The 17,189-nt window shown below is 39.1% G+C and overlaps 1 protein-coding gene across 6 annotated transcripts in view; it reads right to left on the minus strand.

The window, feature by feature from the left end:
• The window catches only part of DIAPH2 (diaphanous related formin 2), a 1,499,255-nt gene that overhangs the window by 940,053 nt on the left and 542,013 nt on the right, over positions 1–17,189 (minus strand). For all 6 annotated transcript variants that reach the window (XM_033944799.1, XM_033944798.1, XM_033944797.1 and 3 more), the window contains one exon: positions 11,916–11,980. In XM_033944799.1, coding sequence (XP_033800690.1) covers positions 11,916–11,980 — 65 coding nt within the window. The remainder of the gene's footprint in view (positions 1–11,915; positions 11,981–17,189) is intronic.

Raw genomic sequence — 17,189 nt, forward strand, 5'->3', positions numbered from 1 at the left:
AGGGTGACACCTGGGGGTGACACCGTGAGCATGGTTAAGAGAAACGTATTATAGGGTAACTTTACATGCCTATTTCACTCGTACACAGTTGTTTTATAGTGGGGGTCTTTCTACTCCATTGTGTCACAAATGTGGGAAAGGGGGTCATACATTGGGACATGCATTTTGGTTTTGTCCCATTATTCAGCACTTTTGGAAGCGAATAATATCTTATACGTCAGAGATAATTGGAAGATCTTTACGCTGCTCTCAGACCCATTTTATTTTGGATTTACCAGAGGCTTTTGGACACTTGCCTAAGGGGCATAGGGCGCTGTGTAGGAAGATGAATCTATTGGCCAAAAAATGTATTCTTCAATATTGGACGATCCCTGACCCTCCGAAATTTTGGCATTGGCGGAACCAGTTACATCAGTTGGCCATCTGGGAAGCTAGAGTAGCTGGAAGGGCTAGGAAGCGAAAGTTGTTGTTTATGCAAATCTGGGATCCATATTTGCAAGCCTTACATCCTAAAGGCCGAAGTGCAGTTTTAAGATGGATATCCTAATTGGGTTTTTATTTAGTAGGATTGAGATAGAAATGGTGTGTTTTGATGAGGTGGGGTAGAAAGTATCATTGGGTGGGGAAGGGGGAGGCTTGGGGAGGGGAGTTTGAGGGTATTGAAAGTTTTCAAAACATAGTCATATATTAAGTGGGGTTTGTTTGGGGGTTGAAGGCATTATTTATGTGTGTTTATTATATTATTGTATTTGATGCATCATTATTGTATTAAGTGTATTAAGTTGTATTTTATGTTGTTTGCATCAATAAAAATTGTTTGAATCATAGATAATTAAGGTCTATAATGCCATCTAAAGCTGCATGTATTTCAACAATTTTTAATGGGGTCTTTTTCTTCATGTTTTTCACAGTTCTATAGTGCCATGTAGGTAAACTGTAAAATGAATACCTTTTTGTGCTATTATCCTTAAGTGAAATTTATTCATCCCTGTTAACTTCCATTCTTTGAGTCATGCTAGACCAGACCTGATAAATGTGTCCCTATACCAGCAGATGGAGGTAGAGAAACAAACTCTTTCAGAGATATCACTGCTGTAAGTGTTGGTGTATTCTGGAAACTTCTGTATGACAATGCCAAAGAAGCTCACTTTGGTGGATAAACTTACAACACAAATCCCCAAATTGCAATATGCTACCTGCTGGCCAGCATTGTTGACACAGTTTGGAATTGTTTCTTTTTATGGAGAATCTGATAGCATCCTTGCTTGCATGTTAGCACAAGGAGAGCTGTCACACCTGAGGAAAGCATATTGCTAAGCCTGCCTTGTCCACAAACCTCTGTAGCTTACCACTACTAGCTCATCTGTTGTTGCAGGAGAGCCGGGCTTCCAGTTTATCCACCAGATACAGCTACATGCTGGAAGTTCCTAAAAGTACTTACTCTCTTCCTCTATTTAATAAAAATGCTCATTTTCAAAGCAGATAGATGTTTTAAAATGTTTTAAAGTCTTTCTGCTAGAATCGTCCAAATTCTGATTTTGGAAAGTCAAAATCTGTATGTTTCACACTGCAGTTCATCTAAACGGGGCATGCTGTGGGTGTATTTTGGGCAGGACTAGGGAGAGTCCAAAAGTAGGACATCCAACAGGGATTTTCGAATGGGAAGAAACATCCATGTCTAAAAGGAAGGACGTTTCTAGATCCATTTCAGCCACATCCAAGTTAGACAAAGTTGTCCTAATTGAGCAGCTGACAATTAGAGGGATTAAGGCATGATCCCTTCTTAATAACCCAGTGGTTGCTGTCCCCTCACCTCTCCCCTAAAAGTGAAACTGGGAAAGAAAACCATCAGGCCGATGCTCAGAACTCTGGCACTATAAGAAACAGCGCTGGAAAATACTGGCAGAGCAGCACCAAAAAAAATCCCAATTCTTAACACTAATAAGCAAATTATATGTGCGCTATTAGCATTGGGAAGTTAAGGGGGAGGAATATATGTAATGCACGCACACAAGAATTTTGCAATAAGTGTAACTCATATGCATGCTTGGAGGGAGAAATAATGCAGTTTACTGCCTCGCTCTCCGCCTCCTGCTTAGTCACCGGCTTTTTATTCTCTTGCTTCCCCTCCAACCTGAAAAATAACCACCTCTTCCACACTTGGGCAGATGGCAGTAAAGTGCAAGTTACTCTGCCTGCTCACATGGCTCCACCACAGGATTGAAAAAAAAAAAAAAGAAAAGAAAATTAAAGTTTCAACAGGCTTTTTTTTTTTTTTTTTTTTTCCTTTTCCAAGGAGTACAGACAGTCTTTTACTCTCAAGGGGTACAGGAGGAGGTAAGAAAAGCAGCCAGTAGAGGCTGGCACATTCCAATGCCAGATATGATCTGGCGGTAAGTTTTCTGTGTTAGGGAGTTGTTGTTTTATGCACTGTTCCTCTGGACATTGGAATAGAATACTTAATGGTTCTTTTGCTTTCAATTAAATATGATCATGATAATATTTGCTGGGTAGATTGTTTCCTGCACTAGTGCCCTGTAAACTTGAGTGTAGTTTAATGCCAGTGCTAGTCTTGCTCTAATTGGTTGTTAGGTTCTGAGCATCGGTCTGCATGTCAGCTACAGCTCGTATTGCCATTCTGATCAAAGCAGTACGTAGACACATCAGAGGAATAGCCTAGTGGTTAGTGCAGTGGACTGTGAACCAAAGGACCTGTGTTCAAGTCATACATCAACTTTATATATATATATATGTACATTCAGGCATGGTAAGAAATTTTCAGGTCCACGACGACATTCTATTTTTTCAGTTACGGCTCCTCTAGCCTGGAACGCCTTGCCAATTTATTTAAGAGAAGAAAGAATTTTAGATAAATTTAAGAGCAAACTTAAGGGATTTATTTTTAAAGATGCTTTTAATGATTAATTGATTTTTTTTACATTTTATATTGAATCTTTTTTGTAGTCCATATCAAATTTCTGCACCTCTCCCTACTGTTTTTATCCTTAAATGTTTCTTTTATATTGAATTGTATTTCTTCCCATTACCTTACCTATTGTCATCACATATGTTTATTGTTCTATTGTATATGTTTAGTCATGTTATGTGTTTTAGGTTATTTTGATTTGTTTTAAGTTGTTCTAAATATGTATTTTTACCCTAACTCTGTAATTTATGATGTACATCGCCTAGAACCTAGAATAGGCGATTAATCAAATCTTATAATAAACTTGGAAACTTGGGATCACATTTACAAATTTAAAAAGAAGTTTAGTGGAATGTAAACCCGTGACTTACAGTCCACTGCACTAACCATTAAGTTACTCCTCTGGTCTGCAAGAATGTCTTTGGGCCATACTTTTGAAAATGATGCCAGCCAGATGTTCATGTCCCTGGGTTTTTGTTGTTCAAAAGTTGGATGTTTCACTTTGGAAAATGACTATTTATTTTGGATGTTTTCAATGCAAAATTGTCCATCTCACAGCCATAATCAAACAGAAATTCTTGATGTTTTCCCTGTTTGATTATGGCTGTGAAATGGCCAGTTTCTTTGAATATTATGAGCAGGACTTTTTTTTTTTTTCCTTTTTGGACTTAGATATATATATTTTTTTAAATGCCTCTCAAAATGTATTATTTGACATATAATAATAATCATCTGTGGAACCTGCTTCTCTCAGACTGCTCTACCACTGATTCCTGCAGGCATCTCCTTTCCCCCAGCTTTGTGCTGACAGGGAAACCCTCCTCCCCCCAATAGGCTTGACACCCTCACTTACCCCGAGCGGCCTAGGCAATTGTTCTCTCCTCAATGCCTATCCCTGCCAGCATCTCATAGGAAGAAAATATATCTCTCTCTCTCAAGCAACTTTATTTCCTTAGTACACAGCTAGGGAAATAAAGCCATCCTGTAAACAACTTCTTTTTTTGTTTACTTGTTTTAATGTAGAGATCTGTGGGAGTGCACTGGGAGAGGGTGGTCATACACACACACACACACACACACACATATATACCCCCACTGGCAGGAACCAAACTGTCTCACCAAGAACAAGCATGTGAGTTAGGTTTCAGGATCTGGAGGGAAAAGCTCTCCAACCTCAACTGGGTTAAGGACTGAGGCCTGGAACCCAAAAGCAACTGATTAGAGCAGGGGTGCCCAAAAGATCGATCGCGATCAACCAGTCGATCCCAAAGGCAACACGAGTTAATGGGCTCCGCGATTGACTTATGTTACCTTTGCATTATCTCTGTTCCCCGATGCCACAACAGGCCAGCAATGACTACAGAAGTGCTGGGCAAGCCAGCCTCCCCCCCTCCCCCAACATAAGAATTGACGTCAGGGGAAGGCTCCTGGCCTGTTGTGGCGTCGGGAAACAGGGAGAACTTGGTGGCAACGTTGGCGGTGATTTATGGGCCTGTTCCCAGACGTCGGCAGTGGCTTGGGGGCTTGTTTCCAGACCACAGCCCTGGTGGTGGCTTTGGAGAGAAAAAACGGGGAGACAGAAAGACAGGGAGGAATAACAGGGAGGCAGAAAGAATGAAAGGGGGGAAATGGAGACAGAAAGAATGAAAGGGGGCATGGAGACAGAAAGAATGAAAAGAGGGGGGGCATTGAGAGAAAGAATGAAGGGGCATGGAGACAAAGAAAGAAAGGGGGCAGGGAGACAGAAAGAAAGAGAGCAGAGAGAAAGAAAGTAAGAAGGGGGCAGGGAGACAGAAAAGAAGAAAGGGGAGGTAGGCAGGGAAAGAGGAAGGAAAAGGGGAAGGGAATGGAGTGTGTCAGTTGGCAGGGGGCAGGCAGGGAGAGAGGAAGAAAAAGTTGGACTCATGGAAGGACAGAGTTGTTGGTTGGGGAATGGAATGAGGTCTAGAGGAGACGAAGCATGCAGGAAGAAGAAAGGAGGAAAAAAATATTGCATGCACAGTCAGAAGAAGAAAGTGCAACCAGAGACTCATGAAATCACCAAACAAAGGTAGGAAAAATGATTTTATATTCAATTTAGTGATCAAAATTTTGAGAATTTATATCTACTGTCTATATTTTGCACTATGGCCCTTTTAATAAACTGCAGTAGTGGATTTTAACGCAGGGATCCTATGAGCATCGAGAGAAGGGCGGGACATTCAGCGCAGCTCCCTGCACTAAAAACTGCTATCGCGGTTTAGTAAAAAGGGAGGGGGTATATTTGTCTATTTTTGTATAGTTCTTACTGAGGTGACATTGCATATTTTAAAGTCATCTGCCTTGACCTCTTTGAAAAAAAACCCCAAATATAAATGATAATTAATATTTTTTGTGCATACAGTGTGCTTTGTGTTTTTTTAAATTTTATTGTTGGTAGATCATTTTGACTTGGTCATTTTAAAAGTAGCTCGCAAGCCAAAATAGTGGGCACCCCTGAACTAGAGGATCTACCCTCAGAGACTGTAAGCCATAGATTGCAATCCATGAAAAAGATAGGCTACATTTCCAAACCTACTAAATCAGCCTAACCTACACCATTTGCTGGAGGGAGAGAAATACTGAATGTTTCAAAAGTACACTGGTCCTTATGGTAGTGATGTCACTAGAAGAGTTTGGTTTTTCTACCTTCTTTTGCTGGTAGGGGAATATTCATCTGGACTGTGTAATCGGATGAAAAGGATTTAGTGATTATCATACTGTGGCTGAAGTAAGTTAAAATTACAACCAGAAATTAAATAATTTTCTGTGGCCACTCCTTTAGATATAATGAAACATATCTTGAAATGAAACTTTTATTTCTTTGCTAGAGATTCACACACACATTAATTTCTCCTGATTGAATGATGATGGCTTCTTGTTTTATCTTTGCTATGGTCTAAGCTAAAGAATGTTATGGAACAAAATGATTTTATACTTTGGATTGAAGGTACTGCCTCCTTCAGAGAGCACTATATAGCTACCTGCAGAGCTCATAACAGTAAGAAGGGCAACCACTGACATCCTGAATTGTTTTTTTTTCTTTTTTATTGTTCATTGTGTTTCTGTTTGGGGTATTCTATTTTCCAAAGAACAAAGATCACAAAAAGATGTTTTCAGATATAAATTCATTCTTTTGAGTTGTGAAAGAGAAATTAATACAGTGGTCATACAGACTAAGAAAAAACCTTCAAGTGCTTTAGTTGAATTGATCATATGTTTTCTATAAGAATGACTTGGAAAACTGTTATTATGCTTTAGATAAAAGATTAAAAAGTGAAGGGGAAAAAATGAAATGTCTGAACTAACCTTGCCAGAGAAATCTGAACACCTTAACCCTTTCTTTACATGACAGCCAAAATGAACGCCTGGTTTGGCAAAATCATGCCAGTAGTCTCATCCTATTATTTTTTAAGAAAACTATTAAAGACACAATTATTTGACAAATTTGTAATCCAAGCTTCCTAATGCTTTTTAGCATATTGTGTACATTCTAGAAATTGACGTAACTTTTTCAACTGTATATTTGCTGGATGTTCAGCCTTTTCTGCTGTGAACTGGCAGTATATAAAAATAAATTATTATTATTATTTATGTCACATGGTAATGTGGCAGAACTAGAAAAATACATGGGAAGCCTATACGGAACTACTTTCTGTGCCAGTGTAAAAGGGGGAATAATCAAAAAAGTTATATTTACTTGATTATTTAAATTTTACCAGTAAACTCAAGCAAATATATTTTCAGCTGGGTGCATAATAATAATTATAATAATAAAAACAAAAAGCAAATTACACTTTTTCAAATCTTTTCAATGATAATGAACCATAACTAAAATAAAACTACCACAGACTCTAATTAGATTGATTTTATGATATCAACATTCATTTAGTGCCCTTTTTACAAAGCCATGGTGGTGAGTCCTGGGGAAGCAAATGGAATGCAACCCATAGGAACTGAATGGACTGTAAAGCATTTGCTGTGTGGAAGTCACTACCGCGGCTTTGTAAAAGGGGCCTTTAGTAATAAAGGCCAAAGATTAGCACACACTAAATGCTAAGGTCCCATTATATTCTATGGGCACCTTAGTATTTAGCATGCACTAATAATTTGTGCGCGCTAAATTGGTTAGCGCACCTTCGTAAAAGGACCCTTAAAGCACATTTCAAACATTAGGCTTCCTTTACTGGGTATTTACTTCTATGACTGTAGTTGAACTAATACTATAATTTTTGTAAACCGTATAGTTAATATACGGTTTATAAAATTTTAAATAAATAAATTATTAATAAAAACAACTTGGAGATAACATTCAGAAAAGGCATTGATACAGATGTTTACATATAACTTATTTTAAGAGATAAGCTGGTGACAGCATTTTTTTTGTCACTGCCTCTGTATTGCGCCATGGTGCGACCTCACCTGGAGTACTGCTTTCAATTCTGGTCGCCTTATCTCAAGAAAAATATAGTGGTACTAGAAAAGGTTAAAAGAAGAGCGACCAAGATGATAAAAAGGATGGAACTCCTCTCGTATGAGGAAACACTAAAAAGGTTAGGGCTCTTCAGCTTGGAAAAGAGATGGCTGAGGGGAGATATGATTGAAAATCCTGAGTGGCGTAGAACAAGTGGATCGATTTTTTACTCTGTCAAACATTACAAAGACTAGGGGGACCCTCGATGATGTTATGGGGAAATACTTTTAAAACCAATAGGAGGAAATATTTTTTTTCACTCAGAGAAAATTTACGTTCTGGAACGCATTGCCAGAGGTTGTGCTAAGAGCAGTTAATGTAGCTGGTTTTAAGAAAGGTTTGGAAAATTTCCTGAAGGAAAAGTCCATAGTCTGTTATTGAGACAGTCATGGGGGAAGCCATGGATCGGTAGCATGGAATGTTGCCACTTTTGGGTTTTTTGCCAGGTACTAGTGGCCTGGATTGGCCATCGTAAGGATGGGCTACTGGGCTAGATGGACCATTGGTCTTATCCAGTAAGGCTATTCTTATGTTATCCCTAGATATTCAAAAATGGACCATATAAATGCACTGGCAATGAATATCTGAGCTTATGGGGCAGGCTGACATTTATGCAGTTAAATGCAACATTCAGCATTTAACCACATAAGAAAAACTGCATAAAGCTAGCACTGCATTCTCTGTGATCCTATTTATGCAGTAATCTTAAGTGGTTAAGCGCTGAATATCGATACACACACACCAATCTTTATTAAAAATAAAAAAAAATACTTTATCCAAAGAGGTATACACAATCCAACTTGAACTTATTGCTATCGGTAGATTAGATACTGTATAACCAAATTAAGGGTTTTATCAAGCCGCAGTAGCAAATGCCACGTGGCAAATGCACTGAAGCCCATTCAACCTATATGGGCTTTAGTGCATTTAGTATACTGGCCCATGCTATTCGGCCTGAAAAAAAAGGCCCTAAATTAAACCACTGGTGGACAAGGCAGAACTGGACCCAGTAATTTAACAGAATAAATGTGATGTTTAATTAAGACTTGATATACCATTTTTTCTTTAGTAAAGGTCATGGCAGATACTAGCCACATCCTCATAATATACAAGATCCTTTATCCAAAACTCTGAAAACCAAAAAACTCTGAAAACTGAAATTTGACGCAAACAGGCATGACACAAGCTGAAACCAATGCAGGTGCATGCTTTTCTCCTGATCTCTGTGTAATTCAAGTCCGAGGGCTGAAAAGTGGCAAAGAAGAGCCGTATATTCCAACTCAGGGTGGCAGTGAGAAGCAGAAAAGGTCAAAGGGATGGAAAATGGCAAAGAAATGAAGATTCCATTCAGGGTAGCAGTGAGGAGAAGAAAAGAAAGTGTTTATCTCTGTCAATAGCACAGAAAGTTGAGGTACTGAAGAAGCTTGATCAAGGTGTGTCTATACAACAGCTGACAGGTATATATGACATAAAGAAACAGAAAGACAAGTTGTTGAAGGGTTTCAGTAAGAATGCTGACCAGAAATTAATGAAAACCAGGAAAACACTGCATAGGACAAAAAAACAAAGATTTAAATTGAGTGCAGATTTGAGTGGGTTTGGCAAAGAAGGCATGAACGCATATTATTGACTGGTTTGATAGTAATGAAACAAGCCAAAAAATACCATCAAGAAATGAACATTGATAGTGAGTGTGAATATTCAGAAGGTTGGCTGCAGAAATTTAAGAAGTGTCATGGTGTTAAATATCTCAAAATAATGTTTCTGTCATTGGCCTCAAAATAATGTTTCTGTCATTGGCCTCCTACTCAATGTGACATCCAAGGAATTTTACATTCCATGAAGACCAAGTATACAGTAAAGATTATTTTCTAAACTGCATGCTTGATGCAATTAACAGAGGCATAAAAATTCAAGACTTTCTCAAGGAATTAAGTCTTAAGGATGCCATTTATGCAATTGCCAATGCCTGGAAAGATGTACCTAGATCAGCATTACAAAATGCTTGGCATAACCTTTGGCAATCATTTGATGAAAATGAACCAGTAGAGGACGACTTTGAAGGTTTCCAAGTTAGTGATGAAATGCTGATGATTGCTTGTGCCAGAAGTCTATCATCTGAAAATGTTAATAAGTTAGAGACAGCTGATATTAATAAAGTGCTGAATATTGACTAATATGCACCTGTTGTGTAGTCCATCAGTGATGGTGAGATTGCTAAAATGGTGTTAAAAAATTAAAGCTTGAGGATGATAGTGATGATGAAGACCTTGTGAATACCAGAGAAAAAATATCTATAGATGATATGGTGAAAATGTGTGAGCAGTTAATTGCTGACATGGAGCAATGTGAATTTATCAGCGAGCATGAAATTATGGCAGTGTACTCGATCAAAGAGACTACTGAAACAGAAACCTTTGTTAATTTGAGATAGATATGATTGAAGGAAAGTGCACACAAAATGGAGGACAGAGACAAGATGGAGGCCTTGAAGAATATAATGTATTGTTAGCTTTTTACACAGTACATGACTACAAGCATATCAGTGTCTGTGTAACCTTGAAAAGCAGAAACAGAAAACTAAGAGAAATGCAACATGTGATTTTCCCAGAAAAGGGCACCTTATCAAGGATATGAAACTTAGGCACACCCAGTTCCCTAAAACAAAGAGCAGGCTGGCTAGTTGGGGGAAGGGAGGGACTAGAGGCGAGGTGTGGCTATGCAAACCAAGAACAAGGGAAATTAGGTATCACAAGCAGATTTGCTAAGAAAACTCTCAGAAAGTCAGATATCAAGCTTGGCAAAATAGTATAGGTTCATAGAGATGACGTCTTACTGAGTATAAAAGTCAATGTGAAACTTTCTCTACCTTATAAAAGCCGGCTACACGGAGCAGAATTTCCTCTCTTGTTGCAATTTCTTGAATTACTAACTTTTCTTTTTGCTTTTTTTTATTTGACTGCAGTTCTTTGATAAAATAAACCGTTTGAATTTGAGAATAGTAACAAGGTGTTGTGTGATCACTTGTGAGGAGCCAGTTCTTCAAATTAGACAGATGACACTGGAAGAAGTCTTTAAAAAGACTGTCATTGTTCCTGCACCATCAGCCAGATACAGACAGATGATGATGTATGCTTTTTTAGCTAAGAAAGACTATCCCCCTCTTCTACTAAACCGCGCTAGCGGTTTTAGCATGGGGAGCTGCGCTGAATGGCCCGCGCTGCTCCCAACGCTGATAGAGTTCTTATGAGTGTCGGGAGCAGCACGGGCCATTCAGTGTGTCTCCCGGCTCTAAAACTACTAGTGTGGTTTAGTAGAAGAGGCCCTATGTCTGATTAAAGATTATCCCCCACTTTTACAAAACCGCAATAGCGGTTTGTAGCATAGGCTGGCGCGCTGAATGCTCTGCAATGCTCCTGACGCTCATAGGAACTCTATGAGTATCAGAAGCAGCGCAGAGCATTCAGTGCGTTGGCCTACGCTAAAAAACGCTATTGCGGTTTTATAAAAGGGGGGAGGGGGAGATATGTTTCGAACAAGTTTGTGTTTGAAGTGCTTTAAGAGGTTAATGTTTGTGATTCTTCCCCAGTAATGTGCACTCCCCCGGCCCCTTTTATAAGGCCATGGTAGCAGCTTTATAAAAGGGACTTTTTGTGAATAGTGCAACTCTTTCCATAAAGAACATGGTGCTCATTCATCAGCTGTTGTCAGTATTGGAAAATTGTTAGGATGTGCACTAGAGAATGCCACGGGGACAAATTTTTCCTCATCCCCGCATGAACTCATTTTCCCATCCCATCCCCACAAGTTCTTTTCCTGTCCCATTCCTGAAAGCTCTATCCTCATCTGCACAAGCCTCAAACACTTTAAAATCATAAGTGTTCTAGGCTTGTGCGGTTAAGGCAGAGCTTATAGGAATGGGGCAGGGACAGCGACAGCAACAAAACTTGCGAGGACGGGATGGGGAAATTGAGTTCCTGTGGGGTTGTGGAAAAATCTGTCCCCATGTCATTCTCTAATGTGCACTCCTATATTTTATTTTATATTTGCCGTACATGAAAATTTGAGGCAGAGACATGTCAGCCAGTGCAGGCATATGATAGACTGAAGACTCTTTGGTGAACAAGTTTTGAAATTAAAAAAAAAGTTTATTGGCAATATTATGGTCTGTCTTTTTCTGACTTAACATTATCATTCCAAAAAAACAAAATATGCTTGGGCCCAAGGATTTGGATAAAGGATATTGTACCTGTAGCATTTATTTCCAGAACAGCTCCCCCACCCCTTAAAATTTTTCCCATGTATTCTAAAATTATATATCAACAAGGTGGTACATGTATTTGACACATTAATATTGATCTCTGTAAAGCTGATAAGGATCATGCATCAATGCTTGATCAGAACATAGAATCAATAGCTGTCCACAAGATAAGGGAAAAGTCTTTCAATGTACACCTTAATCATGACATATCAATAGCAATGATTTATAGTTTTTACCTTTTTGGAAAATTCTAAAGCTTTTTGTTCACTTTCTTCTACTTTTGTTTTATCCACACAAGCATCTGTAAACATTAAGGGAAACAGAATGATCAAGAGTCACAGCCTGGCTCTTGCAGAATAGAAATAGATTTCTGTTGTAACTTCTTTAGTACTTTGTCATCAAGGAGCCAATTTTCTGTCTGCATTAGTGAAAATTATGTGCATGCACTCCTCCCTCCATATTCACAGGGTTAGGGGCAGAGCCAGCCCGAGAATACTGAAAAATTGCAGATAACTTTAGGGCCGGCTCTGACCCAACCCGTCTCCCTCCTGCATCCCGGACCTTCCCCAGACCTTACCTGGTGGTCTAGTGGTGACGCGGGGCAGGATCGATCTTCCTATGCTCCTGCCTCATGCAGAGCCATCATCAAAATGGCTGCCATGAGTTCCTGTTGTAGAGACTACAACGGGAACTCACGGCAGCCATTTTGATGATGGCTCTGCACGGGATAGGAGCGTAAGAAGATCAATCCTGCCCTGCATCACCACTAGACCACCAGGTAAGGTCTGGTGAAGGTTTGGGATGCATTGTTTCTGTTGTTAAAAAAAAAAGGGTGAGGTTCAGGCAAAAATTACGAATAACCGAATCTGCAGGTACTGAAACCGCAGATTCGGATGGAGAAGTGTACTTTTCACTATAAGTTGTTTACCAGATTTTCTAAGTGAAACTAAATACATACTTTGCCCTGGGAAACTATGTACACACATTTGCACCTGCTGTTTGGGGAACACAGTTCTTCTGTGTTTAAGACAGATGCATATTTTCAAGAATATGTGCATAAATTCCCTTTCACACCCCAGCCTTGGGAATACCTCCTCAAACAGTATGTATGTGCAGACCTTTACCTATCTATAAAGCATGGCATTTTAGAAAACCCAAAAAACATAGCCTTAATCATAGAAATAGCTTTGAAAGTACTGCCTTCGGATAATTTTGTAAAATAATGCCTATGTATTATGTAAAAGATATACTTATTTAATCAAGGGAGTGTGTGCATGTCTGTGATCGCAAGTACTTATCTGAATTAAATCAACTTTCAAATCCCAAGGATTGGCCATGTGGTACTTAATGCATGCTAATGGACACCCTCACTCTTTGATGCGAAGGTGCTTTGTGTAGAGCAACACTGAATTTTGGTTTAGAAAATTTGATCCATAAATAGGAGCTTTGGGAGAAATTTAGTTATAGTTGGAGACATTTTGGTGTGGAGGTAACTGTTCTTCCATTGTGAGCAACTGCTGTTGGGTTTAGTTCCATCCTGAAGTACAGTGAGTTATGTGTGATTTCATGTTCTGCGTGGGGTGGCCAGCTGTTCCTGTGCCTGGCAACCTGACATTATAGGCACCTTAGGAGCACTATGATGGCTGGTTTTCATGAGCACTGTAGTTATTAAGTCACAGCTTTAGGCCCGCTGCCATCTTGGTGTTTCTGCCACATGGCATTGTGGGGTGGCGTTCTGGTTTTGTTGTGTTGGAGAGGTTTTCTCTGAAGGGTTTTCTCTCTGTAGTTGTTGGTGTTTTATGTTTCTCGGGTTTAATTTTATTAAATGTAGTTGCTGGGAAACTTTTGTGTTGGGGTGTTGTGCTGTGTGGTGATTTCAGGGTTATCATAATAATTATTATTAAAAAAAAAACAACTTGATTTGGAGTTCAGTGGGTTAAGTTTTGGTAGGCTACTTGTGGCTGGGGGTGTTTTGTTAGAGTGTGGGATTGATTTAAGCCTTAATCTGATGGCACCTAAAAAAAGGTACAGGGGGCTTGACAGATGGCTTCAGAGAAAGGCATGCTTATTCAGAGATCATCATCAGGTGTAACCACAGGTGTGCTCACTAGAGGCAGGGGAAAAGGGAAATCTGTGGGAGTAGTCTGGGACACAAGGTCACAGCCGTCACCCCCTGCTCTTAGGTCCAGGGCGAGACAGTCACAGACAAAGAAACAGCAGAGGGGGGTTCACTATCCATCTTCTAGGGAGAGTATAGTTTCTGGATATTCTTAGTCTGAAGTTCCTTTACAGGGCACTAGGGCTTCTAGTGAGATGGCTTTGCTTTGGGGATCTCTATTGGATAGGCAGGGTTTGTCAAGGGTGGAGTCTGGTAGGTCATTGGGGGCCTAAGGGTCTAAGTTACAGACACCAGTCTTAGGATGGTGCTTGTTGGACTATAAGTTCTTTAAACAGCCGAAACATGCATGCTGTGAAATATATGGACATGAAAAAGAGGAAGCATAGGGGACAGAGTAGGGATGTGATGCATGTGTAGGAGACATCCGAGTCTTGAGATTCTTCTAATGCTTCTTACTCTACATCCCTTTCCAAAGATGATTTGGGAAATGTCGCTGGGCTAGGTGCCTGGTGTTTCTTCACATCAATCTCAGTCCTCAAACAGGGTCTCTCAGAGAGGGCATATTTTATGTGAGATAGCTAAGCTATTTGTCAGATTTCACAGAAGTTGCTGCAAAAAAATATTTAGAGAAAAGTGTATTGACAGTTTTCTTTATTAGATTAGGTGCAGGATATGAGTGAGAAAAAGAAGGCTGAACACAAGGATGATGGAAATAAAAAGTGCAGACACTTTCCAAAATCTATCTTTAGTTGGCCGTTGGGTTTCTATGTATAAACACTTGATTCAGAAAATGCAGTTCTATTCCAATACCATAAACAAATTTAGGAAAATATCACAATAAGAAAAAATAAGCAGGATTGCATAGATAACCCTAATGTAGTGAAATAAAAAATAAGTGGGGGGTGGATAGGAAAATGGATAGCTAGAAGAAGTGTTAAACAATACATAAAGGGAATTTATTCCAGAGGCCTATAAATCACATACATTTTCCAGCAAGACTTAACTGCACAGTAGGGGGCATATATACACAATAGGGGATGATGCTGCTATTGGAGTTGGAGGTTCCCTAGCTTCCACAAAATTTTTCAGATGAACTGGATCAAAGAATCCAAAAGATTTATCCCCTTTATCACACACTTAGAAGGAAATTGAAGGAAATAAGTCCTTCCCAGGGATAAGACTTTAGATTTATAGGAAAAAAGGTCTTTCTTCTCAATTGCATAGCCCTGGAGAGGTCAGGAAATACATACATTTTTTGTCCCAGAAACATCAAATTCTTAAAAAGAAAATACAATGGTTCCAAAGCAAATGTAGCTACTAAGGTAGATTTGATGACAACATCTCCTGAGCTCTCCAAGAATTCAGGAAGATTATAACTCTATTGAGTTTCATTTCTATTTCTACCTTCCACTGGCAAGGCCTGACTAAAGTCTCCATTATAATAAACTCTAGTAACAGGTAGCATGAAGTCCATAGGAATAGAGTCCATAGGAATTTTCAAGATTTCATTTAAGTCATTTTTTTTTAATTCCCAAGGGAGAAATCAATGTGGACTTTGCCTTTCATAATTTTCCAACTTCTTAAAAGTTATTACATTGTCTTTCACCAAAGCAACTCATATAACTTTCATGTCACAAACTGATTGTTCCAGCTGTTAAAGACGCTCCTCCTGTTTTTTTCACCATCTCACCTTGCAGTTGAACTTGTTATTGTAGGGATTCAGGATTTTCTAAAATTTTGTCAAAACTATTCAGTGTGGTTTTCTTCAATGAACCAATAGCAGCTAATACCTCTCTCATATTGATGACACCACGGAAGAATGTTCTGTTCTTTGTAGTCTTTCTTCTCCACAACCTTTAAGAGATTTAGTTAGTCTTTTGCTTTTAAATTAACCGAATTATGGAATGCTCTACCACTTACATTAAGAAGTTTAGGTTCTTTTGCTTTATTCCGGAAAGTTCTGAAAACTTTTTTGGTTGCTAAACATTTTGGAAATTAACTATTTAAGTCTACTTTTTCTTGTCAAATTTATGTATTATGTTTTACATTATTGTAAACCGAGTTGAGCTCCTCTTGGTTGATGACTCGGTCTATAAAACTAAGTTTTAGTTTAGTTTAGTGTTTCTGATCCAACTGCAATAGAAGTTCTAGCTATCTCAAGCAGAGCTGGTTGGAGAGACAGCTCACTGACTCCTATTGCCCAGTCTAACAGATTTGCTGAAGCAGCATTTTTGGCATTCTTGACTTCCCCTTGCTGCTCAGAGCCACATGAAAAACTGGGTCTAGGAGGAATCTCAACCAGGCCAGGACTCAGTGTGATATTAAATACTGCAGGATAACAACCTCCCACACCCAGCTCCCAAACACAGCCTGAAGAAGCAGCTGACAGAACATAGCCATCAAGTGTCTGTTAGACCAGGTTTAGTTCTGGTGAGTCAGCAGATAGGTATGTCCGCACCTTGCCCTTCCATTTCACCATAGCTTCCCCACATGGCTGTCCAAACACATAGATGGTTGGAAGCGATGTCTACAAGCCTCCACAAGAATTGGTCCCAACCCTCTTGGGTTTCCATACCTATGTGCGCATTTTGGAGGAAGCTAAGTCTGCTTTGTTTGCTAGGTTGTTGTATTACTTCAATCTGATTTTGTGGGCCTATAAAATGTTATAAGGATGGTCCTCTCTCAATTATGTTGTGCAAGTCTGTAAAGATTTGGATATGGATAAATCCAATATTTTGGACTTCCAGAATGTGGATTGTGGATGCTACAAAATAAGACAGCTCACCTGATATGCCAGGAGTCAAAGTTTGATAGGGTAACTCCTTGAATTTTGAAACTTCATTGGTTACTAGTAGAGGCATTTAGTTGCCAATAGGGCAATATTTAAACTCTGCAACTTGATGTTTCTAATCTTATACCCCTGCCTACATGTTACCATTAACAAATGTGCCAACCAGAAATTGCTGTGAGTCTTCTAAATATATTCAATTTCTTAATTATCCAAGTGTAAACAAAGTTAGATATAAAACATTCTCATCGTTGTTTAGTTAATCAAGAAGCAAGATGCTGGAACTCTCTACCATTCACCCCGAGATGCTTTACCAACCATATGAAGTTTCATTAGTCATTGAAGATTTTTATTTCAGAAATATGTTCTTGATAACAGAGGAGTACTAGGTTAATTATTTGTGATTTATTTAAGTAATGTTTTCCATGTATTTATTCCTGAGAATGTTCAGTCATTCTTGATGTAAACTGCTAAGAACTCTTGAGATAATGGCAGGTTATAAATGGCATATGTAATGCAATAGATGTTTGGTGGAGATGACTTCTTCCTTGGGGGTTCTCCTCTAGCATGGCAATTCCAGGAACTGTGATGAAAGCCTGTTTC

Source organism: Geotrypetes seraphini, chromosome 5 (genome assembly GCF_902459505.1).
Source record: "Geotrypetes seraphini chromosome 5, aGeoSer1.1, whole genome shotgun sequence".
NCBI classification, from domain to species: Eukaryota; Metazoa; Chordata; class Amphibia; order Gymnophiona; family Dermophiidae; genus Geotrypetes; species Geotrypetes seraphini.